Consider the following 27962-nt stretch of genomic DNA (forward strand, 5'->3'; position numbering starts at 1 on the left):
GCTGCAGAGCCGGCTAAATCCCATGACTGGGGAGGACCAGGTCCCTCCCAGTCATGGGATTGTAAATGGAGGACGTGTGAGGCAAAACCTGACCAATCACTAGCCTCGAAGTCCAGTCACCTGACCGTGTGTTTACATCTGTTACGTGACTCCTTTTACGCTACGTCAAGTGATAGGTGGTGCCTCACGAGGACGTCAGGGAGGGGCGGGGCCTGGTTACGGCTGCAGTGGCCCTACTCCAGGGTGGTGAGGGGACAGCAGAGCAGACATGTTACGGGGTATTACGGCCCTGAGCAGGGCATGGCGACCGCTGCGCTCAGGTGAGCTGGTTGGTGACCTTGAGGTGACGTTTGCCCGACAGCTGACTGAGTTCTCTGTGTTGTCTCCACAGCTCCCCGGTGCTTGCACACGGTGTATCAGAGCGTGGACTTACCGGACGTTCATCGCATGCTGCGGGACACATGCAGGGAGTTTGCCGAAAAAGAGCTCCAGCCCATAGCAGGCCAGCTGGACCGAGAGCACCGCTACCCGAGCGAGCAGGTGTGACAGCCGAGCCCGCTCCTGCACTTTCACCTACTGCCTGCTGTGCCCTCTGCTCATACTGAGCACACCAGTGTCTCTGCCCCCTGCCCAGTTCTGTACAATGGGTGCAGTTATTTACAGATCCACGATGACAAGGCTGAAGTTGGTTTCTTATTCACATCATTTGTGTGTATATATTATATATCATTTTTATTTATTTATTTTTAAAGAATTTTGAGAACACCTTATCAACAGTAACAGAAGAAGTTGCAGTGAGCGGTCCTTAAAGGGAACCTGTCACCAAAAAAACGGATACTAAACTGTTAATAGTACCTTACAGTGCTGCAGAGTAGTTTCCTAATGCACTCTTGGATTGTTTTAGCCGCATCTAGCCTCCTGGAGAAATCGTTGTTTTATTCAGCCGCTGCCCCCTGCTTCAAGTCAGGTTTGAAGTCAAGGGGGCAGCCGCCTAGGCGTCTTGAATGCTGCTCACCCCGCCTCCCGCCGCCTTTATTAACATGCCGGATCTCATTGCCGGGACCGTGCTCCCAGCCCGCATGCGCAGTAAAGGACTGCTGTAGCGCGATCCCGGCTCGTACACTCAGTCGGCTTCAGTTTCTACTGCGCATGCGCCCGCCAGCCTTACATACTAGCGCAGTTACAGAAGATGCCGGGCGCATGCGCAGTAGCGAAACTGAAGCCGGCTGAGTGTACGAGCCGGAGCCGGGATCGCGCTACAGCAGCCCTTTATTGCGCATGCGGGCTGGGAGCACGGTCCCGGCACTGAGATCCGGCATGTCAATAAAGGCGGCGGGAGGCGGGGAGAGCAGCTTTCGAGACGCCTAGGCGGCTGCCCCCTTGACTTCAAACCTGACTTGAAGCAGGGGGCAGCGGCTGAATAAAACAACGATTTCTCCAGGAGGCTAGATGCGGCTAAACGATCAAAGAGTGCATTAGGAAACTACTCTGCAGCACTATAAGGTACTATTAACAGTTTAGTATCCGTTTTTTGGGTGACAGGTTCCCTTTAACATAAATCAGTTGAAATCGGCATTAAAATACAAAGATGGGCACACAAAAAAAGAGTAATTTTAAAGGGTTCTGCACTTTGTTTAAACTGATCTATCCTCACTGCAACTTCTTCTGTTACTGTTGATAAGGTGTCCTCAAAATTCTTTAAAAAATAAATAAAAATACAAGTGATGTGATCATGTGAATAAGAAACTGACAAATAAGAAATCAACTTCAGCCTCGTTCCATGATGGCAGAATAACAATATAGGCTGTTGCAACAAAGTGTCAGTACTTAAAGTAGTTTTCTGGGGGGTAACATAATTATAACCCTAACCTCAGGATAGGTCATCAATATCTGATCGGTGAATCATCAGTTTGAAGAGGCCTAGGCCCTCCAGTGAGCACTGTGGCCTGGTCCTAGGCTTGTGATGTCACATTCATTGGTCACATAGCCTAGGAGCAGCTCAGTCCCATTCAAGTGAATGGGTCTGAGTTGCAATACCAGGCACAGCCTCTACGCAGTAGATGGTGCTGTGCTTAGTAAGCTGTGTGAAGCCTCTTCAAACAGATGATCGGTGGTGATGCTGAGGGTACTGGCCTTTACCGACCAGATATTTATGATGCAAATGAAAGTATCGACCGGCACTCAAATATAGGAAAAAGCAGGATTTATTAATACTAAAAATAGTTGATAAAAAGACCTAGTGAGGGTCAGTCGAAAATGTCCAATAAGAACTATAAATCTCACAGAATGATAGAGGTGAAGGGATAATATAATAGAAAATGTATTATATAGTAATAAAAATAGTATTATATAATAAAAATAATAAAAAATATAATAAAAATAAGATGAGGGTAAGGTGACGCTATGTGGGTGTTCTCGGCTCTGTAGCAACCGTGAGGATATGCTATGGGACCCCCCTTGCCATTCACGAGACGCCCCCCCCCCCCCCCAAAAAAAAAACGCAACTAAGAAAATGCAACACCAAGGCTCTCTGAATTAAAGTGATATCATAGGCTCACCTCAACACCCACACCATATCATGTAACTCATCCCAACATTCTCCCAAAACAAAAAAAAATAGACGCACTTTGAACAAAATCCACCCCGGACCTTGGAAACTGTCGGGTGCCACTATAAAACATCCTGGGAGACCTGGACAGATTACCACTGATGAAGTCAGCTCTAGACTTTGAAACGCGTTTGGGAAATCTGCATACAATTAACCAACATTGCCTTGGAAGCGCTTCCAACCAAGAAGGATCTCCCAGGAGCACCCACTTGACTGCGAACGCTAGAAGCCCGCGCAATACAGGCGCACATCCAGCGCCATATATGTGGGACGCCGTCCAAAGAAAGGCCCGCCCAACTCAGGAGAACACACGGGAACATCCACTCGATGGCATTGTGTTCATAAGTGATCCCTGTCGGTCACTGATAACTCCTCCCTCCTGTACCGATAGCTGTTCACAGGAGGTGGAAAAAGCAGAGATATAAATTACAGGTTTTACTGAATCTTTTCTCACAAAACTATACATCAATCTTATCATCTTCTCCTGCTCTGTAACATGGTGCCTGCAGATTGCACTGCATTTTGTGGTGACAGATCATCTTTAATGTGTGTGGACAGATTTAGTCATGACAATTAGGCCATCATGGATTTTACTGCTCAGCTTTTCCAGACACTGATGCATGTATTTCTGCATAATTAGGTAATTGTGGTTTGTCATCTAAAACTAGAAACAGCAAGGACTTGCACTTACTGATGATTTGTTTCATTTTTGGTTCATACAACTCCTCTCTCTAGGTCCGGAAGATGGGACAAATGGGATTACTGTCAGTGGAAGTCCCAGAAGACCTAGGTGGAGCAGGACTTGACTGCTTGGCTTACGCTATTGCATTAGAAGAAATCAGCCGTGGTTGTGCATCCACTGGAGTCATCATGAGTGTGAACAATGTGAGAAAAGAGAGCTTTTAAATTTTTTTGAATAAGCGTCGATTCTCATCCAAAATATTAAAATGTGGAAGCGGATTTATATATTTTTATATGGGGTATTCCAGTGTGGATATTTATGAGCGTTCTTACTTCTCATAGGAGTGAATGGAGAGTCGCACAGGCACAGCCACCTCTCCATTCTGTGACCTGCACCAATCTGACATTTATGGCATACCTTGTAAATGTTAGTTGGGAATACCCTTTTAGCCCCTTCCCGAACAGGGCCGAATGTGCACAGTGCTGGTCGGGTCTTTACAGATGGTCCCTAGTGCGGAATGGGCGCGCAATAGCTGCTAGTTTTTTTCTGTTTCACACAGCAGAGACCCGGGGCTAATGTCTGTGATCTGCAGCAACGTATTTGTAATTTTACTATAGAAATTATCCCTCTTTGACAGCAGTAATGAAGACACACAAAATAAAAGTAAGAGCTTTGCTAATACATTTTCAGAATGGTCTTGTATTTCAAAGTTCTTGAATTTGGAGTAAATGTTAGTTAACCACTTGCCTACCGCCGCACGACTTTCTACGTTGCGGCGTTAGGCTTTTATCTGTAACCCGACGTATAAAAGTGCCTTGTTACATCGCGATCTGCCGGCGGCCCGTGCCACCACAGATCGCTGTGACCGCGCTGTCATTAGACAGCTGTGGTCGCAGGGAGAAGTCCGGAAGCCAGCTGGAGCGGTCTGGTTGGAATACACGCTTGTAGCACTCTGCTACAAGCATGTATTACATTGAAGAAGCTGAATGAAATGGCTGGGAATTAACCTCTTTCTGCCTTGACTGTGGCAGAAAGGGGTTAATTCATTTTTTTTTTTTTTTTGAGATATAGCAATAGTAATTAAACTACGCACACACCCATACAAACATCCCGCTCATTTTTTGTTCATAAAAAATAATTAATATTTATATATACTATTAGTTTTAGCATTAGTATGGCTGGAATCTGTATGTGTTAAATTTACAAACTTACCTATATTTTTAAGTTAAACAAATGTGTATATTTGTTTTAGCTATATTTTGTATAGTAGTTTTTTTTTTCTGTGTAAAATATACAAACGCATTCAAAAATGCCCCCCCCAACAAAAATAATATAAAATAACATAAAATAAAGTCACTTTGAATGGGTTTGTAACGTTTTGGCGCTGTATAACAGTTTTTTGGCAATACGGTGCCATAGAACCAGGCCGCCAAAATGCGCTCCAGTCTTTTGAAGTCTTGGGGTGGGCCCAACTAGTAGATACATTACATAAATAGTGTCCATTTTCAGGGTACAAGCGTACGGGGATGGTTTTAGAAATGTTTTGTCTTTAAAGGGTATGTCCGGGTTCATAGCTGAACCCGGACATACCCTTATTTTCACCCAGACAGCCTCCCTGAGGCTAGCATCGCGCTAAATCGTGCAGGGCACGGGCTCTTTTGTTTTCAATAACACACTGCCGGGCAGAAACTTCCGCCCAGCAGTGTGTTCGTGACGTCACCGGCTCTGAGGGGCGGGCTTTAGCTCTGCCCTAGCCGTTACTGGCTAGGGCAGAGCTAAATCCCGCCCATCAGTGCCGGTGACGTCACCGGGGTTCCTAGCAGCCCCATGGAAAGCCCTGATACGTCACCGGATCTCCAGAAAATGCCATTGCCCTGCGCAATTTAGCGCAGGGCAAAGGAGAGCATCGGAGCATGAACTGCTCCGATGCTCATGTCGGGGGCTGCCGGGGTGAAAATGGAGGGATGAACCCGGACAACCCCTTTAAACCTTTTGTAATAGAAAACAATTTGAAAGAATATTTTTATTTTCATAATTTTCAGTTTTTCCTTAAATATTATTATTTTTTTAATATTATATCCATCATCTAATGGCACAAAAGAAAGGTCTAAGGCGTCCCGTGAAAAATAATATCAAATACATGTAGGCTGTCTCAGAAATTAATCAGTTATTTGCAGTTAGATAGGCCCATTGCTTCAACTTAAAAACTGGCCTGGTAAGGAAGGGGGATAAACACTCTGGTAATTAAGTGGTTAATGGGCATAATTTATCTGGCCTCTGGAAAAATGGCTGCTGCATGGTGATCTAATCAGACTACTTATTCTTAATCTTGTCATTTACATACCTGCGTTTTTTGTAGTCCCTTTATTTAGGGCCGGTCCTCAAAAATGCCTCTGAAGAACAGAAAAAGAAGTGGATTACTCCATTTTGTAGTGGGGACAAGATCGGCTGCTTTGCACTTAGTGAACCAGGTTTGTGAGTTGCATATGTAATAAGACCTGTGAAGGGGAGCATACTTACCTGCTTCCTGCCACTTGGTTCCAGCTGTCTTCTCTGCACTTCCAGTTCCTGTATGTAAACTTTTTGCAGGGTGGGGTCACATGTATTATTGTAGAAAATGACTAGCCACAGCAGTGACATGTCCCAAAGCTGTACGACATTGTTGGACCATGTTCCACTTGGGGATATGTCACTGATGAGGCCAGTCAGTCTGTATTTCCCAGCCTGAACATTGCCCCTGTGAAGTAAAGTGATGATGTTTATGATGTTGTGAATTCCAGTCTCACTACCGATCTACTGAATTGTAGTCACCTCATTATGTGATAACAGTTCAGAAGATTGGTGGTGAGACTGGTATTTCACTTATGTTTCACACTAGCGTTAAAATCATCCAGCATGCTGTTACGGCAGAGGTACAGTGGTCCAGAGTTCATTGTATTCTGCATAGCCAGATACTGCCTTTCCCTTGACTATAAAGGGTTTTAGCCGGACAAAAAGAAATGGTGCTTTGACTAATGCCGGATCCCCCCCCCAGGTCCCATTATAGTCATTGGGCTCAGCGGGGAAAGACATCTGGCATCCTATGGATGTGAAGGATACCAGCTTTTTCTGTGTACACCCAGGCTACCGTGAAAGCTAGGGACCTTCACTGTTACAGCTGGAGTACAGTACAAAGTCATTTAAGCCTGCATTAAGGAAACATTACAGTTCATGGCGTTTTTAGAAATTTTGGTATAAATTAAAGCCTTTAGATGCTGTGATCAAGTGTGAATGCACCATCTAAAGGTTAAGAAAAGCTTCTTACTGGCATTCTCTGTGGCCCTTTCCATAGAATAAGAAAATAAATACATAAATAACAAAAAATATAAACATCATCGGCATCACCTCATCCTCAAACGCCTGTGCTTTTTCAAAATATTAAAATATGTTTCTAATAAGGCAAATGGCGTAATGGGAAAAAGGGGTCAAAATGGTTGATTCGCCATTTTTTTCATTGCTTCTCTTACCCAACAAAATGTAATAAAATGTGATCAAAAGGTCACACACACTCTACTCCAATGGTAGCAATAAAAACTACAGATCGTCCTGCCAAAAATGAGCCCCCACACAGCTCAGTAGTTATAATGAAAGTGATGTAAAAAAAAAAGTTTTTTTTACACTATTTAGACATAAAAAAATCTATACATATGTGGTATCGTTGTAATCGTACTGACCCAGATAATGAAGGGCACAGGTCAGTTTTGCCATAAGGGGAATGCCGTAGAAGCAAAACCTCGTAAAACGGTGGAGGAATTGTGTTTTTTCTTTACAATTCCACCCAATTTGGAATATTTTTCCCGCTTACAACTATATTTTATGCCATATTAAATGGTGGCATTATAAAGTACAACTTGTCCTGCAAAAAATAAGCCCTCATATGGATATGTAAACGGAAAGATAAAATGGTTATGGCTCAAGAAAGATAGGGAAGGAAAATGAAAACGCAAAAGCAAAAAAACCCTCCGGTACCCTAAGGCTTGAAGTGACCCTCATGTTGCAGGCGGGTCCAAATTGAAAGAAGGCGGGGCAATACCATAGCGCAAAATACCCTCCTAGCAGAAACATACACCACAGTGCAGCACAATATATTGATTTAAAAGTTGTCCCTCTGTGGTGGCCATCAATAGATGTCATTTTCTGTCCTCCTCCTCCCTTTGTTGCTAATTAAGATATGGAGTAGGGGGCTTAAGATGTGAGATGTAGGCCAAAGCAGTTGATATTAGGAGGGGATGTGTGATTGCTGGCCGGGTATATGAGTACCTCATTCTCAGCATTAAACACTGCTGAGAGCTCAATACGGTATGTACCAGGCCAGCGGCATAGATGAGGGCTTGGTTGGCGATGGCGATGGCCCACCAGGAAATTTCGCTGTAAGATCTATGACCAGTCCAACCTGATTTACATGCATAATGACGCCATACTGCTACCAAGGACACCATATACAAGCATAAACAATTTAAGCACTAGATATAGAAATGAATGCATGCTCCCACATTTCTCAGTGACTGCTAAACTGACAGTCTTTGTGCTTTGGAGCTAGAATGCTAATCTCTGTTCATTGGTAGGTAATGGCAGTGATGCCGGGGCAGCAAGTACCGTAGCCAGGCTGGATGGGGACGAGTGGGTTCTGAATGGAACGAAATCCTGGATTACAAACGCATGGGATGCCTCTGCAGTTGTCGTCTTTGCTACAACAGATAAGTCCATGAAACACAAGGTGAGTGACCCAATCATGTAAAAACTGCTTTCGCCCGCTCCTGTTGCTGGCAATATTATTCCTTTTGATTTATTAATTACAAGGCTTTCTTGAGATTTCTGACCAAATTTGCGGAAATATACTGCATACAGTTATTATAGTGTAATATAAAACATTAGAAGACTCACATCCTGCCCTCAGTAGGTTTATTAGTATATCACAATATACAGAAATAAAGATTGTCACAATGCATTTCTGAAACTGGATATTTAGTTAATAAAACTCATATGAACGTGGGAATGCAAAAAATCTCTTGATACTAAAAGTTGTAGGAGTTAGGGTACTTTCACACTTGCGGCAGGATGGATCCGACAGGCTGTTCACCATGTCTGATCCGTCCTGCGGCTATTTCGCCGGACCGCCGCTCCGTCCCCATTGACTATAATGGGGACGGGGGCGGAGCTCTGGCGCAGCGCGGCGAAAGCCGCCGGACTAAAAAGTCGGACATGCAGTACTTTTTAGTCCGGTGGCTTTCGCTGTGCTGCGCCGGAGCTCCGTCCCATCCCCATTATAGTAAATGGGGATGAAGTGGCGGCACGGCGAAATAGCCGCAGGACGGATCCGACATGGTGACCAGCCTGTCGGATCCGTCCTGCCGCAAGTGTGAAAGTACCCTTAATTAGCTTTCGTGAATTAGGCTTGTGACAGTGCTTCCTGGATGTGGACATATAATTTTAAAGGAGATGGGATAGGAACATGTGACTTGTAATATAATTCCTCAGGCAAGAAATATATGCACTTTTTGACCTGTGGTCAATTAAAGAGGACCTTTCACTAGAATAAAACTTCTAAACTAACTATACAGACATGTAGAGCGACGCCCAGAGACCCCCTGCACTTACTGTTATACCTGGGTGCTGCTCCGTTCTCCCGTTATAGCCTCCGGTATCTTCATAGTTAAGCTCCACCCAGGGGAACCTGCCGGCGTCTCATTCTCCCATGCTGTAGCGCTGGCCAATCGCAGCGCTCAGCTCATAGCCTGAGAGGCTTTTTTAAAGCTATGAGCTGAGCGCTGCGAAGGAGACACCGGCAGGTTCCCCTGGGTGGAGCCTAACTATGAAGATACCGGGAGAACGGAGCGGCGCCCAGGTATAACAGTAAGTGCAGGGGGATCCCTGGGCACCGCTCTACATGTCTGTATAGTTAGCTTAGAAGTTTTATTCTAGTGAAAGGTCCCCTTTAACCACTTCAACCCCCCTAGCTGAAACACCCTTAATGACCAGGCCACTTTTTACACTTCTGCACTACACTATTTCACCGTTTATCGCTCGGTCATACAACTTACCACCCAAATGAATTTTACCTCCTTTTCTTCTCACTAATAGAGCTTTCATTTGGTGGTATTTCATTGCTGCTGACATTTTTACTTTTTTTGTTATTCGAAATTTAACAATTTTTTTGCAAAAAAATTTCATTTTTCACTTTCAGTTGTAAAATTTTGCAAAAAAAAAAAAACGACATCCATATATAAATTTTTCGCTAAATTTATTGTTCTACATGTCTTTGATAAAAAAAAAATGTTTGGGTAAAAAAAAATGGTTTGGGTAAAAGTTATAGTGTTTACAAACTATGGTACAAAAATGTGAATTTCCGCTTTTTGAAGCAGCTCTGACTTTCTGAGCACCTGTCATGTTTCCTGAGGTTCTACAATGCCCAGAAAGTAGGCACCCTAAGGTATTCACTGATTGGCATAGTGAGTTCATAGAACTTTTTATTTTTTGTCACAAGTTAGCGGAAAATGATGATTTTTTTTCTTTTTTTCTTTTTTCTTACAAAGTCTCATATTCCACTAACTTGTGACAAAAAAATAAAAACTTCCATGAACTCACTATGCCCATCACGAAATACCTTGGGGTGTCGTCTTTCCAAAATGGGGTCACTTGTGGGGTAGTTATACTGCCCTGGCGTTTTAGGGGCCCAAATGCGTGCAAAGTAGTTTGAAATCAAAATCTGTAAAAAATGACCGGTGAAATCCGAAAGGTGCTCTTTGGAATGTGTGCCCCTTTGCCCACCTAGGCTGCAAAAAAGTGTCACATGTGGTATCGCCGTACTCGGGAGAAGTTGGGCAATGTGTTTTGGGGTGTCATTTTACATATACCCATGCTGGGTGAGAGAAATATCTTGGCAAAAGACAACTTTTCCCCTTTTTTTTTTATACAAAGTTGGCATTTGACCCAGATATTTATCTCACCCAGCATGGGTATATGTAAAATGACACCCCAAAGCACATTCCCCAACTTCTCCTGAGTACGGCGATACCACACGTGTGACACTTTTTTGCAGCCTAGATGCGCAAAGGGGCCCAAATTCCTTTTAGGAGGGCATTTTTAGACATTTGGATCCCAGACTTCTTCTCACGCTTTTGGGCCCCTAAAATGCCAGGGCAGTATAAATACCCCACATGTGACCCCATTTTGGAAAGAAGACACCCCAAGGTATTCAATGAGGGGCATGGCGAGTTCCTCGAATTTTTTTTTTTTTTGCATAAGTTAGCGGATATTGATTTTTTTTTTTTTGTTTTGTTTTTTTCTCACAAAGTCTCACTTTCCGCTAACTTAGGACAAAAATTTCAATCTTTCATGGACTCAATATGCCCCTCACGGAATACCTTGGGGTGTCTTCTTTCCGAAATGGGGTCACATGTGGGGTATTTATACTGCCCTGGCTTTTTAGGGGCCCTAAAGCGTGAGAAGAAGTCTGGAATATAAATGTCTAAAAATGTTTACGCATTTGGATTCCGTGAGGGGTATGGTGCGTCCATGTGAGATTTTATTTTTTGACACAAGTTAGTGGAATATGAGACTTAGTAAGAAAAAACAAAAACAAACAAAAAATTTCCGCTAACTTGTGCCCAAAAAAATGTCTGAATGGAGCCTTACCAGGGGAGGGGGGGGGGGGGGGGTGATCAATGACAGGGGGGTGATCAATGACAGGGGGGTGATCACCCATATAGACTCCCTGATCACCCCCCTGTCATTGATCACCCCCCCTGTAAGGCTCCATTCAGACATCCGCATGATTTTTACGGATCCATGTATACATGGATCGGATCCACAAAACACATGCGGACGTCTGAATGGAGCCTTACAGGGGGGTTATCAATGACAGGGGGTGATCAGGGTGATCACCCCCCTGTCAATGATCACCCCCCCTGTAAGGCCCCATTCAGACATCCGCATGATTTTTTACGGATCCATGGATACATGGATCGGATCCACAAAACACATGCAGACGTCTGAATGGAGCCTTACAGGGGGGGTTATCAATGACAGGGGGTGATCAGGGATTGTATATGGGTGATCACCCGCCTGTCATTGATCACCCCCTGTAAGGCTCCATTCAGATGTCCGCATGTGTTTTGCGGATCCGATCCATGTATCCGTAAAAATCATGCGGACGTCTGAATGGAGCCTTACAGGGGGGTGATCAATGACAGGGGGGTGATCAATGACAGGGGGGTGATCAATGACAGGGGGGTGATCAATGACAGGGGGTGATCAGGGAGTGTATATGGGTGATCACCCGCCTGTCATTGATCACCCCCCTGTAAGGCTCTATTCAGACGTCCGCATGATTTTTACGGATCCATGGATCGGATCCACAAAACACATGCGGACATCTGAATGGAGCCTTACAGGGGGGTTATCAATGACAGGGGGGTGATCAGGGAGTTTATATGGGTGATCACCCCCTGTAAGGCTCCATTCAGACGTCCGCATGTGTTTTGCGGATCCGATCCATGTATCCATGGATCCGTAAAAATCATGCGGACGTCTGAATGGAGCCTTACAGGGGGTGATCAATGACAGGGGGTGATCAGGGAGTGTATATGGGTGATCACCCGCCTGTCATTGATCACCCCCCTGTAAGGCTACATTCAGATTCAGACGTCCGTATGCTTTTTGCGGATCCGATCCATGTATCCGTGGATCCGTAAAAATCATACGGACGTCTGAACGGAGCCTGACAGGGCGGTGATCAATGACAGGGGGGTGATCAGGGAGTTTATATGGGGTGATCATGAGTGATCAGGGGGTTTATAAGGGGTTAATAAGTGACGGGGGGGGGGGGGGGTGTAGTGTAGTGTAGTGTGGTGTTTGGTGCGACTGTACTGACCTACCTGAGTCCTCTGGTGGTCGATCCTAACAAAAGGGACCACCAGAGGACCAGGTAGGAGGTATATTAGACGCTGTTATGAAAACAGCGTCTAATATACCTGTTAGGGGTTAAAAAATTCGGATCTCCAGCCTGCCAGCGAGCGATCGCCGCTGGCAGGCTGGAGATCCACTCGCTTACCTTCCGTTCCTGTGAGCGCGCGCGCCTGTGTGCGCGCGTTGACAGGAAATCCCGGCCCTCGCGAGATGACGCGTATATGCGTCGTCGTGCGCAGGGCTGCCTCCTCCGGACCGCACATCTGCGTTAGGCGGTCCGGAGGTGGTTAAACATGGTGCCTACTCAGAAGTTGAGTGGGTTGCCATAGCCGCCGGTTGCCTGCTGTTTTACAGGCAATATCCATGATCGGTGATAATGCCAATCATGGACATTTAACCCCTCATATGATGTGGTTACTTGTGACCACAACATCTGGTCGGTTAAACCCTGGAAGTGCTGCACTCCTGGGGCCCAAATGTTTGCTTGCTATGGCAGCCCGGGGCCCTCTGAAAGATCTAAGGCCTGCCACAGTGATGTTCCTTTGCAGGGTTCTATAGAAAGATAGTTAATCTCCTATAGATTGCAATGTTAAATCATTGCAGTCTATGGGAGAAGCAATCAGATAATCGCATTTTCAAGTTACCTCAGGGAACATAATATAATTGTAATAAGAAGTAAAAAAAAGTTTATAAAATTTTATAAAAAATCTGATCATCCCTCTTTCCCCATATTAAAAATAAAACTGAATAACTATAAACAATATCAAAACAATAATCAAAAATCATTGTATTTATCCTGTACAGTGAACGCTCCCAGAAAAAATTAGCCCTAACACAGCTCCATAGACATAACTATAAAACAGTTATGTGGGTAGCCCCCTGTGAGAGATCAGGGGCTGCCAGGCAGCAGGGGGCAGACCCCCCCCTCCTCCCTCCCCAGTTTTAATTTCATTGGTGGCCAGTGTGCGCCCCCCCCCCCTATTGTATTAATTTCATTGGTGGCCAGTGTGCAGCCCCCCCTCCCTTCCTCTATTGTATTAATTTCATTGGTGGCCAGTGTGCGGCACCCCCTCCCTCCCTCTATTGTATTAATTTCATTGGTGGCCAGTGTGCGGCACCCCCTCCCTCCCTCTATTGTATTAATTTCATTGGTGGCCAGTGTGCGGCCCCCCCCCTCCCTCTATTGTATTAATTTCATTGGTGGCCAGTGTGCGGCCCCCCCCCCCCCCCCCATCATGGGTGGCAGCGGAGAGTTCCGATCGGAGTCCCAGTTTATTCACTGGGGCTCTGATCGGTAACCATGGCAACCGGGACGCTACTGCAATCCTGGTTGCCATGGTTACTTAGCATTATTAGGAGCATCATACTTACCTGCTGTGCTGTCTGTGACCGGCCGGGCGCTCCTCCTACTGGTAAGTGACAGATCATTAAGCAATGCGCCGCACAGACCTGTCACTTACCAGTAGGAGGAGCGCCCGGCCGGTGACAGACAGCGCAGCAGGTAAGTATGATGCTTCGAATATTGCTACGTAACCATGGCAACCAGGACTGCAGTAGCGTCCTGGTTGCCATGGTTACCGATCGGAGCCCCAGCGATTAAACTGGGACTCCGATCGGAACTGCCACCAATGATCGGGGGGGAGGGGAGGCCGCACACTGGCCACCAATGAAATTAATACAATAGAGGGAGGAAGGGGGGGCGCACACTGGCCAACAATGAAATTAATATAATAAAGGGAGGGGGGGGGGCCGCACACTGGCCACCAATGAAATTAATACAATAAAGGGAGGGAGGGGGGCCGCACACTGGCCACCAATGAAATTAATACAATAAAGGGAGGGAGGGGGGCCGCACACTGGCCACCAATGAAATTAATACAATAGAGGGAGGGAGGGGGGGCCGCACACTGGCCACCAATGAAATTAATACAATAGAGGGAGGGGAGGGGCCGCACACTGGCCACCAATGAAATTAATACAATAGAGGGAGGGGGGGGGCCGCACACTGGCCACCAATGAAATTAATACAATAGAGGGAGGGGGGGGCCCGCACACTGGCCACCAATGAAATTAATACAATAGAGGGAGGGGGGGGGGCCGCACACTGGCCACCAATAAAATTAATACAGTAGAGGGAGGGAGGGGGGGGCCCGCACTGGCCACCAATGAAATTAAAACTGGGGAGGGAAGGGGGTCTGCCCCCTGCTGCCTGGCAGCCCCTGATCTTCTACAGGGGGCTATGATACGCACAATTAACCCCTCAGGTGCGGCACGTCATGTACACAGTTCGTAGTATATTCTAACTTGAAGCGTCCCCATAACTATGGAAGCGCCTCTGTGTTAGAATATACTGTCGGATCTGAGTTTCACGATCTAACTCAAATCCGATGGTATATTCTAACATAAGGGAGTTCCCATGGTGATGGGGATGCTTCAAGTTAAAATATACCATCGGACTGGAGAAAACTCCAATCCGATGGTATAATAGGGACTCCTGACTTTACATTGAAAGTCAATGGGGGACGGATCCATTTGCAATTGCACCATATTATCAAACGGATCCGTCCCCATTGACTTGCATTGTAAGTCAGGACGGATCTGTTTGGCTACGCACGGCCAGGCGGACACCAAAACGACTTTTTCCTTCATGTCCGTGGATCCTCCAAAAATCAAGGAAGACCCACGGAAGAAAAAACTGACACGGATCACGGAACTACGGAACCTGTTTTTGCAGACCGCAAAAAAAAAAACGGCCGTGTTAATGAGGCCTTAACCTTATAATGTGTTACTCAGCATTCCCAGGGCCCTGAATGACAAGCCTGTCTAGCTATGCTACAGAATGGAGGATTTGTCAACTTGGCTGATTTGTCAGTTGCAACTTTGCATGGATACTTGGTCATGCTTTCCAGGATCCTGTAAGGTAAATCCATCCAGGTATTCTATAATATGAGAGTTGGGGGATTGCCAGTGAATGAGTAGTTTGATCTGGCATTCTGTAGCCTGAGAAAGCTGGGTAACGATGTCTGTGAGGTGGTTCTAAGGATGCTATATTGGTTATTGAAAATATACACCGTGTGGCCCTGATACATTGTGCGAATCTGTCATATGGTACCGTATCTGTTGTCACTAATACAGCTCTACAGTCTTGTCGCCAGCAGTCAGTCTATAAGTGGAGATCTACCACTACATGCCTAGGCGATTTCATGTATTAGAGGTCACACTTAGTACATATATTCTGTATACACTATATCCATAAAATATAATATCAGGACAACTGTGAGTATATACTGTATGTATTTTAGTCTCCAGCATACCGTCGCATACCTACCAAGCTTCCAAAGTTACTAAAGGCAAATCTGCACAATTATGCAGTGAAAGACAGAATTATCAGTGCATAACTAGGCAGCTATTCAGCTGTCTATAAAAGTTGGGTGACTATCCCTATAGAGCTGCGATGGAGGCCTCAATCGGCTGTGTAGATACTGCTGTCCTATGTGCTTATCTATAGTATTAGGACACTGGTATGTGTGCTGCCTCTGTCCCTGTATAACCAGTCAGTAAGTGAAGTGCAGTCGCCTGTAGCCACTGTGGGACAGATTTATCATTAGCTCAAGTCAAAATAATGAAGTTAAAAAGTTGCAAAATTGTGCGACTTTTATTGGCTCTGCGCTATGCTTGCCAGTTTTCTGAAAGTGGGCGTGTTTTCTTATGTAAATGAATCTCTAGACAGATTTACTATTGCAACAATTTAAAAAATGCGCAAAAAATTGCGCAATTTCACTCCAGTGAGGACCATTCTTATCTTATGCGACTTCTTAATAGAACATGCGACTTTTGTAAATCCGCTTACTAAAGGATAAACTGCTACCGTCAAACCACATTTATCACAGTATTAAAGGACCATTAATAAATCTGACTTAGCCAAAAGTGACTTTGGACATATGTAAAAGTGGAGTAAGATGTAAGTGTAATGATAAATCTGGCCCTGTGTATGTACTGCTGCTGGTACGATGGGGAAAATTCATTATGAGGAAATGTTTTTAATCAGTTTTGCAAGTGCCTGCATTGCTGCAATTTAGGCTAGATTTGGCAAATGTTGCACAATATATGATAAATCTAGTGCTTTTTCAAGTCTAACACTTCTGTCTTGAGATGTTTCTTCACTTTCAATGCCATCCTTTACTGTAAGAGTAATACCATTTTTAAATAAAAGAAATCCTCAGCTGATAAATCTGGCTTAAATCAACTGGACAGGCTACCCACTCCCACTTCTGCACCCACTTTTCAAAACTGGAGTGAATTAGGTGTTTTCCATCTTTTATTCCAAAGAGTACATAAAGCACATAAAACTCAAATGTCTTCCAGGCTCAAGTGCACTACCATGGGGGGGGAGGAGGCATGACGAGGCATGACTGCCTCCTATGGGAAGTATACAGTGCTGTACTATTTTATTTTAATTGTTTTGCAGTTGTGATATCAGGACAGTACAAGAACAAGAAAAATGAGGAGATAATGTTGGGTTTTGTTAGTTCATATTTTTTTTTTTTTTTTGGGGGGGGGGGGGGGATTCTGTATTTAGTGGTCCTTTTAAAAAGGGTGGATTTGTGGCATACCCACAGGAAATGCCATAAATATGATAAATAAGTTACCCCATCCAACCTGGTGAGGCAGCCATTACATCTAGGCAGAGGGTGGTGAAGGGGGCTGCACATGTGCATGACTCTCTTCAGCCACTTCCATGAGTTACTGAAGCATCTGAGCACCCTCTCTTCATGTAGGTGTTCTTTAGATGCAGGTCTCAGAAGTGGGATCCACATAGATCAGACATTTGTCATATCCTTGGCCATGCCATACACTTGTGATGCTATTCATTATTTGTACTTTTATTTTTTATTTTATTTTTACAGGGCATTAGTGCTTTTTTGGTTGAGATGCCGACCCCAGGCCTTTCACTTGGAAAGAAAGAAGATAAGTTAGGAATCCGTGCCTCTTCCACTGCCAACCTGATTTTTGAAGACTGCCGCATACCAAGTGAGAACCTTCTAGGACAGTCTGGAATGGGCTTCAAAATTGCTATGGTAAATAGTTTTCTGCATTCTTTAGGTATCAGCTTCTATGTATTATAATTGTTTTAACTTATTCACTTCTTTTAGCAAACTTTAGATTCCGGGAGGATTGGCATTGCATCTCAGGCTCTTGGCATTGCTCAGGCCGCTCTGGACTGTGCTGTAGACTATGCAGAGAAGAGGATCGCATTTGGAGCACCAATCACCAAATTGCAAGCCATCCAGGTACAGAACCTAAATAGCTACTTATCACCTTTATTAGCTGCTGTCCATTTGTTCTTTGTTTTCATCCGTTTCCATCTCGGCCTCACAGTTTAAGCTGGCAGACATGGCCCTAGCATTGGAGAGTGCAAGGCTCCTCACCTGGAGAGCAGCAATGCTGAAGGATAACAAGAAGCCTTTTACCAAGGTTAGAGGTCATCCATCTTGATTTATAACACATTGCTTTTTCATGCCTTGTAACAATATTTATTTTCTTTTATTAGGAAGCTGCAATGGCAAAACTAGCGGCATCTGAAGCCGCTACAATGATATCACACCAGGTATGATTAGAAACTTGCTACAAATAACATACATGGGGCTTATGCCTTTTTTATTATTCAAATGTTTTATTGGGGTTTTGGTATAATTTTTTTGTCAACAAATAATACAATCTCGGTAAAGACATAATAAAGGAGAAAACCTATATCTTCCTATGTCCATAAATGCCAAACCATGCAACAAACATTGATCAGGGCGAGTAGTCATACATATTTCATAACAACTGTTTGAGTAACAAGAAGGAAAAAAGAAAGGAAAGGGAAAGGGTGGTAGAAGGCAGAATGTGTTTAACTCCCAGCTGTAGGTTACGGAGCGTCTTCGAGGAACGAAACGTGTCCCATGGACTCCAGGTTCTCAGAAATCGCGAAGAGCCTGAGGGGGGTAGAATAATTAGATCCTCCATCCGCTGATATGGGGCGACATCCTCGAACAATTTGTCTAGTGAGGCTGGGGAGGGGGATTTCCAGTGTCATGGGATGACTGCTTTTGCTGCCTGAACTATATACTTAAAGGGAACCTGTCACTGGGATTTTGTGTATAGAGCTGAGGACATGGGTTGCTAGATGGCCGCTAGCACATCCGCAATACCCTGGGTATTGCAGATGTGCTAGCGGCCATCTAGCAACCCATGTCCTCAGCTCTATACACAAAATCCTGGTGACAGGTTCCCTTTAAGAAGTGAGTTCTTACAGGCAGGGATGTTAAGTTCAAGAACAAACAATAGTAGAGAGTCAGGGGCGTTAAGAATAGGAATGCCCGTCACTTCTCGGATTGTCTTGCGTGCAAAGTCCAAAAAGGGGAGTAGGACAGCACAGTGCCACCAGATGTTAATCGACTTGTTCGCGCAGCCGGCATCTCTTCTGTCTTCTTCTTTGAGGAATAGGACCATTTGATGACGTCACTGCGCTCATCACATGGTCCATCACCATGGTAAAAGATCATGTGATGAGCGCAGTGATGTCATCAAATGGTCCTATTCCTCAAAGAAGAAGACAGAAGAGATGGCGGATGCGCGAACAAGTGGATTAAAGTGAGTTAAATTAAATTTAATTTTTTTAACCCCTCCAGCCCTATTGTACTATATATTCTGTATTCAGAATGCTATTATTTTCCCTTAAAAATATGTTATAAGGGAAAATAATGCAATCTACACAACACCGAACCCAAACCTGAACTTCTGAGAAGAAGTTCAGGTCTGGGTACCACATTCAGTTTTTTATCCCGCGCAATAAAAACTGAACAACGGAACGCAATCGCAGTTAAAACTGACTGCAATTGGGTACCTACTCGCAACGTAGGTTTGCCGCAACGCATCCGGACCTTATCTGGACACGATCGTGTGAAAGAGGCCTAAAAGCACAGAGAGCTATGGGGACTGGGTATTGCGGATGTGCTAGCGGCCATCTAGCAACTCATGTCCTCTATACACAAAATCCCGGTGACAGGTTCCCTTTAAGACGTGTGTTCTTACAGGCAGGGATGTTAAGGTCAAGAACAAACAATGGTAGAGATTCAGGGGAGTTCAGAATAGGAATGCCCGTTACTTCTCGGATTGTCTTGCGTACAGAGTTCCAAAAGGGGAGTAGGACAGCACAGTGCCGCCAGATGTTAATCATCGTACCTTCTTCTGTGTGACATCTCCAACAGCGGTTCAGCACTGTGGGGTAGTGTATACCATCGGGACACAATCTTATAACTCGTTTCCTGGGCTTTAGTGGAGATCAGCTCTTTATGAGAAGGGGTGAGGTGAATACCCAGGTCACATTCCCCGGCCTGACAGAAGGGGGGGGGGGGGGGGGGGGGGGTGAAGAGCATTGATGTAAGAGTAACTTGTATATGACTGATATATTTCTAAGTATCGCTGATGGAGTCATGCATAACTGTTCGAATGCCGACAGGTTTCAGGTCAGTGTGTGGGTCGTGCGTATAGAAGAGTAAAAATGCTGGAGTTGTAGGTATTCGAAAGAGTGTTGTGCCGATGGGTTGGGAGTCTCTAACAGTAGAGACCAAGGTTTCAGGGAAGGTCATGAAAGGACATGACAGAACCTGAGTGGGTGTATTTTTGTGCCCTGGGGGAAAACGTGGATGATCAGTAACCGGGACGAGGGGGCCTTTAGGATCAGTGAGGGAGGTGTGACGGCTAATGGACACTAGTATCGCAAAAGTGTGGTAGGTCGTGAAGGACAACTTGGGAGAGGTAGAGTATGGAGCACCCACCAACCAGGGGAGTACTGTCAGAGAACAAGAGGAAGAATTCCATGCTATGTGTACCCAGGATTTGGAGGTATCAGTGAGCATCATGTCTAAAAGCCTAGCGTAGGCGGTAGAATGATAGTATAGGCGACCAAACCCTCCCATCTCCTTAGGATAGTCATTATTTCCCACATGAGTCGTGGTTTACCGGGAGACCATACAAATTTTGTGAAGCAGCGGCATATCTGGGACCAGAATGATGATGGTATGCGGAGTGGGATGATCTGCAGAAGGTTGAGTAATTTCAGTAGCAGATTCATCTTCAAAATGCTGATTCTGCCAAACCAAGAGAAGTCTCGTTGATGCCAGGACTCTATGTCTTTCTGGAATTGTTGAAGGAGAGGGGTGAAGTTGAGACTAAAGAGTTGTGACAGGTCAGCGGTAATTTTGATGCCTAAGTATGTTATCCCATCTGGTGGCCAGGCAAAGAGAAAAGAGGCTTTAAGAGAGGAGACCAGGGATCCAGGTAAGGAAACATTTAAGGCTTGAGACTTGGTCATGTTGGTCCATTCACCAAAATGGAAGATCTCACAGAGCAAAGATGGGAGAGAAATGCATGGGTTAGTTATATAAAGCAAGAGATCATCCGTGAAAGACGCAGATTTGTATTCATGGTCTCCAATTTTTACTCCTAAAATGTCCGGGTGTACGGCGGATAGAGGACATAAGATGTTCCATAACCAGAAAATAAAGCAGAGGAGACAATGTGCAGCCCTGTTGTGTACCATTATGAATAGGGAAGGAGGGGGAGAGAGTGCCGCTGACTTTGACCCGTCCTGAGGGTTGCTGATATAAACTAAGAATCTTTGATAGAAATCCTGAACCTACGCCTATTTGGGAGAGAGCGGTGTGGAGAGATGACCAGGAAATACAGTCAAAGGCCTTTTCAGCGTCTATGAGGGGGACCATGAGGGGGATATTGTTTGTTTTTGCAGGGTGGATAATATCTAATGTCTTCAGTGTTTTGTCACGAGCCTCCTGTCCCGGCACAAACCCCACCTGATCAGGGTGGATGATCGAGGGAAGAAAGGCGTTCAGTCTGTTAGCCAGTAATTTGGCATATATTTTAAGGTGTACATTTAGGAGGGAGCTAGGACGATAGGTGGCATATGTGGGTCCTTACCAGGCTTAGAAATAACTGCCATATGAGCCTCTGTGGCCTGTACCGGGAAGGGAAGCTCAGGAGATCCAGACCAAGAAGGGGGAAAGAGACATTGAGAAAGTTTTATAGAACCTAGCTGTGAAACCGTCAGGACCCGGGCTTTTGCCCACGGGTAGAGACTTAAGAACCAACTGGAGTTTAGCCTCCGTAAATGGATATTCTAAACTAGCAGACTCCAGATAATCTAAAGGACTGAGGGAAGAGTTCAGGTCTATGTTCTGGCAGAGCGGGGTAGGTTGTAGAGTTCAGAATGGAAGGAGTGAAAGGAGGAGGCAGTATCTGCAGAAGTATGGACCATACGACCCGCAGGGTTCTTGATGGCAGGAATGTGAGCGGTAGCTAATTTCCCCCTTGCCAGAAAACGCCAACTCTTGTTTCCGTATTTGTAGAATTTACTGTGGCAGGGTTGTTTTGTGTCTAAGCGAGCATTCTGGAGCTCGCAGAGTCGACAAAGAGAGTGTGCACTTGTGGGCAAGCTCGAGGGAGGCAACTTTCTGTAGTGCAAGGTTGAGAGTATGTGCTTTCTCCTTCTTGAAACTGGAGCCATGTTTAATGAGAACCCCACGTAGGACACACTTTAGGGCTTCCCATTGTGTTGGTAGAGAGGTGGGGTCCGTGTGGTGGTCAGTGAGGATATTTTCTACAGTGCTGGTAAGGTCAGCAGCGCATACAGAGTCAAGAAGGAGAGACTCATTCAAATGCCATGTCCACTCCCGTTTGGTAAGGAAAGGGAGGTTTAGAGAGCAGTAAACCGGGGCATGGGCTGACCACAAGATATTGCCCATGTGTGTGGAGTCAAGCCACGAGAGAGACACTATTCGGCTATAAGAAGAGTGTGGGGCGCGCTTCCCTTTCCTACTGGCTGAGTAGGAAAGGGAAGCACGCCCAGTAGAGATGTCAAGCGTAGGGTCTAGGATGAGCTTCAGATCACCACAGAGGACAACTGTACCACGGACTAGAGCAGGGCCGTATTGATAAGGCCTAAGAGAAAGGGAACCTGGTTTTGGTTGGGGGCATAAGCATTTAGAAAGGTGAATTCTTGTCCGCCTATCAATAGCGAGAAAATCAAATACCTGGCTTCAGCATCGACAGTGCAGCCCAGCACTTGATGGGGCAAAGATTTGTGGATTGCTATGACAACCCCCTTTGTCTTATTTGCTCGGTTGGTTGCAAAGTGCCAGGTTGTGTAGTGTCGATGCCAAATACAAGGGGCAATACCCTCTTTGAAATGTTTCCTTAAAGGGAACCTGTCACCAGTTTTATGGTGTCCTAACTAAGGGCAACATAAATAAGTGACTGATTCGCTTATCAAAATGCTGGGTCACTTTCTTTAATTGACCCAGTCAATCTGCCAACATCTTGTATTGAAAAGCTCCAGCTGATAATGATGAGTCATGAATATTCATGAGCTCCTGACTCTCCCCGCCCACCAGCTGCTGAGTGACAGTTTGTTGCCATAGGAATCAGCAGCAGGTGGGCAGGGGAGTGGCTATAGCTCCGAATTAAATATACGCTGGACTCGATGACCTCACACCGGACTCGAAACAGCATGTGGCATCTTTGTGTGTATATTATGAGGTAACCATCTGTCACACCAGTAAGTGAATACATCTAAGGCACTTTTTAGTAGTTAATGATTGTATATAGTTAGTTAGATTATAATCAAATATCCACATGACAGGTTTCCTTTAAAACAGACAACATTTACCTTCTGGCGATGAAAGTGGTGAAGTACTTGTGCCTATTCGCGTTGAAGGATGCTATCTTGAGCGACGTCATGACTGTGGGGGAGGGAAGAACAAGAGGAGCAAGGGGAGGGGGCAGGAAGGTAAGGGTGACAAATAAGGTTACCAAGTAGAAAAGGAAAAGAGAAAAAGAAAGAAAGAGATAACTAGTGCAGGGATCAGCAACCGTCGGCACTCCAGCTGCTTGGGAAACTACAACTCCCAGCATGCAACATGCTTGGCTGTTCTTATAAGTCACATAGAAGTGAATGGAGCATTCTGGAAGTTGTAGTTTCAGAACAGCTGGAGTGCCGGAGGTTGCTGATCCCTAATCTAGTGTGACCAAAAGGTCTAGGGAGACAATCGCCGGAAACCAAGCAGTCCCAGAGGAGTGTCTCAGACTATTGGGGGAAAGTAACAATGAGAAAGGAGCAGACATGCCATATTCCCTTTCCAAGTAAACTGTCAAAAAGATACCACCTACTCCTGAAGGGGAGCAAATGAAACAGAAAAATGAAAAAGGTAAAGACGAGATGAGCCGTTATGGCAGCAGGTCAATAGTCACATCAGGAACAGCAAAGAGTCCTTCAGGTGACGGAGCTAGGGGGAGATCCACGTCGGGGACCAGCAGATCATCAGTGTCGCTGTCCGCGAGGAGCAAACGTGGTCCAGAAGTCTCGGTACTGGCTGCCTGAGAGGGAGATGGTTGTCCTAGCGATGCAGGAGCAGATGGATGGATGGATGGATGGATGGATGGAGGGCCGAGGGCCAAGAACCCAGGTCGACCAGCAGCAGATCTAGTTGTTGAAGGAAGTGCGGAAGGTCCATGGGGTTACGGAGAGCAACAACACGTCCCTTGGGGCGCACAAACAAGGCAAATGGGTAGCCCCAGCGATAAGGGATTCCACAGTCCCTGAGTAGGTCTAGTAGAGGACATAGGATGGCCCGCTGTGACAAGAAGGGTATTGCAGCAGCAGTGATGTGGGTCCCTTCTTGAGACAAAGTGGATGATTGTTGAGCTTTGTTCAGGATCTTCTCTTTGATTGCGTAGAACTGGATTCTGCAAATGACATCTCTAGGTCTAGACTCTAGCGCCATCTGGATTAGGAGGCCTGAGGGCACGATGGGCTCTGTCAATATCTATGGGAGTGCCTGGAGGGTGACCCAAGTTGTTCCCACAATTGTGGGTAGTAAGTCAGACATGGCTACTGACTCTGGGAGATCTCTGATCCGTATATTGTTGCGGCGACGGAGGTTCTCTATATCATCCAAGTGCTGTTGTAGGACATAGAGTTGGGCGTCATGTGTTTGGCTCTTATCTTGTAGAGCTTTGATAGCCGATGACATTGCAGTATGGTCTTGTGTGACAGAGTTCACTCTTGTGTTAATTGCTGCCAGCTCAGAACGGATCTGGGAAAATTCCTGTTTGCATTCTTATAAGATGTTAGTAGCAAAAATGGACAGGTCCACCGCAGATAAAGGTATGTAAATCTGCCATGGTCGACTTGTCAAATAAATCTGTGGAGGATGAAAGTCTCAGAGAGGAGTGCAATGGAGACCCCTGGGGAGGTATGGCTGCGAGATCTGTTATGTTCCTGGGTCCAGGGGGTGCAATTTCAGGTGCCTGTGGATGGGGGCCATCCCATGAAGATCCAGTGGACCAGTGCAGGGATGCTGCTGGGGAGTGGGAAAAGGGGGTCTTGTGCAGCAGGGATAGAGGGTATCTGGTGAGCAGACTAATTGGGGGACAGTTGCTGGTGGTCCAGAGGTTGTTTCTGAAAAGGGGGGGGCGCGCGCGCCAGAGCCTAGCAGTGGCTGGTCACAGGAGGGTCCAGGGTTGGCATCTGGGACATTTAGCATGGTAGGTGGGGGCCCTCAGGGCCAGAAAGGGTGGGCTGAGGGACTCAGGGTAAAGTCCAAATGACTGACTGGGACAGTAGCTACTGCTGGTGGCTCTGGCGGGTGTAAGGAGGTGAGGCCAGAGTGTGCACACGGGGATTGCAATGGCGGTGGAGAGTCAGAGCATTGGAGCTGCTCATGGTGCTCGGCCAGGGAGTGCAAGGAGGGCACTGAGACCGAGCGGCGCCCTTGGAGCTATAGGAAAGGGCTCCTAGGTGTAAATTCAACAGGCCGCGAGGTATAAACGCTGACACCATCTTGGGAGTGCATGGTGCAGTCATGCAGGGCTGGACCTGGGGAGACTGATTGCTGTGCAAAGAAGTGAGGGAGATCTCCTTGATAGGATGCCAGGGGAGACTATGGTCGGGCTCTACCCATTTTTGATTGTTTTGCCCATCAGGAGTGGTTGGTAAGAGGTATAATTTGCAAGGGATGCAGCAGAGCTCATCCTATCTCCTTCATAGTTGGCCATACCCCCTTATGCCTTTTTATACCACATTCATTAGCTAGGTTAGAAGGATACGTTTAAGTATTATTTATTTAAAAAATAAAAATTACCGTATTTATCGGCGTATAACACGCACCTTCATTTTAAGAGGGAAATTTCAGGAAAAAAAGGGTAGCTCTGAACTTTTTTTTATTAATATTAATACCACTTATAAGGTAAATAATGTAAAAGGATGACACTTATGGGGCTCTGTGGATGACACTTATGTCATCCACAGATCCCCATAAGTGTCATCTACAGATCCCCCATCAGATGGATGAGTGTGGAGAGAGGAGGCGGGAACACTCATGGCGGGGCCCGGTGCAGTGACTCTACTCTAATACACCGGGCCCCGCAACTGTTAAACATTCAATCTGACTCTATATCTAATTGTACGGTACTTACTGTAGTACCGGAGGTATAACATTAAGACGGCGCAGACCGGCATCTCCCTCGGTCATACGCCGCCTGTCTCAGCTCCCTCCTGATGCGCCGCCTGCCCCAGCTCCCTCCTCATGCGCCGCCTGCCCCAGCTCCCTCCTCATGCGCCGCCTGCCCCAGCTCCCTCCTCATGCGCCGCCTGCCCCAGCTCCCTCCTCATGCGCCGCCTGCCTGCTTATCTCACTTTATGAATGAACAGGCAAGCGGCGCATGACAGAGTGAGCTGGGGCGGGCGCCGCATGACAGAGGGAGCTGGGGCAGGCGCTGCGCCGTCTTAATGTTATACATTCGGTATGTAAAAACATGGCTTCTTAACATTATATCGGCGTATAACACGCATACATCATTTGCCCCCTATTTTCAGGGGGAAAAAGTGCGTGTTATACGCCGATAAATACGGTACCTTATTTGGGTAAGTTCACACATAGCAGAAATGCTGCAGATTCTCGGTCTGTATTTGCAGGTGAAAAGTGCACATATTACAGTATCATCCACTCTGGAAGCAGAAAATGACATGCAGTGCAGGATCCATTCTATTACTTTGTTTCATCCTTTGAAATGCATACAGTGAAATCTGTAATGTGTATTTTTTTTCGGTCACATGTGGACATACATAAACTAACATAGGCTACTCTTCTGTTTAAACATTTTATTTTTTTTCTCTCTACTGCAACCAGCATCAGGGGAGCAGCCATTGACAATTACTCCATTTTCCCCGCTCTGCACCTGTATAGGATGCTGGAACTAGGAGTTCCACATCTAACCATACGTGATGATAAATATACAGTGAGTGAGCATTGGAGACACGCTTCATTCTGCTGGAGCTGACTGCTAATTACTTGGGTCTATAGTGTTCTAATGATAAGTGATATAAAATAGCTTCAAGGGATTGCCTAGCTGTCATGTGTTCTCAGAAGTCACCACTGACAATATGCCAATCCTGACTCCCCATGAATTACTGTATACACTTTAGGGCTAATTCTCACGACCACAATCGATCCAGGAAACATGGCCCTTGTGTCGGCTGCATCATAGTGTTTTATCTGATCACGGGTCTACATCATCATGCGAGTACAGTACAATAGACCTGTGATCACATAGGAACTAACTGCATCATTAAACATTATTATGCAGCTGACACACAGTCATAGGAATCAGCACTTACTATACCAAGCATATGAATGCCCTAAAGATGAAAAGCAAAGTAATTAAAATCAGAATTTATTTTTTTGCCATTTATCTTATAAATGATATTGTTACCGGTATGTATCTGCTTTGGTTTTTTATGCATTCCACTGAACCTGGACATAAGCTCCCCCTTCATACATTTAGCCTATCTGAGTGGAGTATTGGAGAACTTCTAGCTGTTTGTTTACTGCCGGTGACGTATCCAGCTTTTTTCAGTATGCTAGGCAGAGGCTTCCACCTAGCAGTGATCACTGTAATGGCACTATTGGGCATTCTTTAGTACTGCCCTAGCCTGTAAAACAGCCTAGGGGCAGCTCTAAAGACTGCCTATTTGTGCCAGTGCCATCACTAGGCTCACTGCTAGGCAGAAGCCTCCACTTAGCATACCCACGTGAAGCCCAGTACGTCACTGTCAAGGAAAAAGCCCTTGCTCTACTCCATTCTGACATGGGAAATGAGTGAAGGGGAGCTCTGAACCCGGACAACCCCTTAAATTGGTGGAGTTACCACTGTCAACTGATCTTGTATATGGTGATTTCTTTTCCCAGGCGATTCAGATTCTTGGTGGCATGGGGTATGTGACGGAGATGCCAGCTGAACGTCATTACAGAGATGCACGCATCACTGAAATCTATGAAGGCACCAGTGAGATCCAAAGACTAGTAATAGCCAACCAGCTGCTCAAAGAGTATCAGCATTAAATCAGTGAAGGACAAATATAAACTAATCCAAAAGCCTTAAATCGGGGATGACAGCCACTACTTTTCATGAAGTTACACCGAAGCCATCCAGGCACTGTAATTTTTATTATTTTTTTTCCTTCAATGAATTAAAAATTGTACACCACAATGCACCAGGGCTAGTACTGAGACTAGAATTTCATGTCATTCTAATCACTGTTCATTGGAAAATCTGTTCATTTAGCTATTTATAATAAAAGTTCCATTGACTTTTGACAGTTGTTAC

The 27962-nt window shown here is 45.6% G+C and overlaps 1 protein-coding gene across 1 annotated transcript; it reads left to right on the top strand.

Moving 5' to 3' along the window:
- The first annotated feature begins 177 nt into the window (after window positions 1–177).
- ACADS (acyl-CoA dehydrogenase short chain) lies at window positions 178–27950 on the top strand. The gene is made up of 10 exons (XM_044275442.1): window positions 178–320; window positions 392–540; window positions 3344–3493; window positions 5650–5761; window positions 7895–8046; window positions 17144–17314; window positions 17390–17527; window positions 17616–17711; window positions 17788–17844; window positions 27545–27950. The coding sequence occupies exons 1-10, from the start codon at window positions 269–271 to the stop codon at window positions 27695–27697; spliced, it is 1230 nt and encodes a 409-aa protein (XP_044131377.1). The 5' UTR covers window positions 178–268; the 3' UTR covers window positions 27698–27950.
- Window positions 27951–27962: the final 12 nt, after the last annotated feature.

The sequence above is a fragment of the Bufo gargarizans genome, chromosome 1, assembly GCF_014858855.1.
Source record: "Bufo gargarizans isolate SCDJY-AF-19 chromosome 1, ASM1485885v1, whole genome shotgun sequence".
NCBI lineage: Eukaryota > Metazoa > Chordata > Amphibia > Anura > Bufonidae > Bufo > Bufo gargarizans.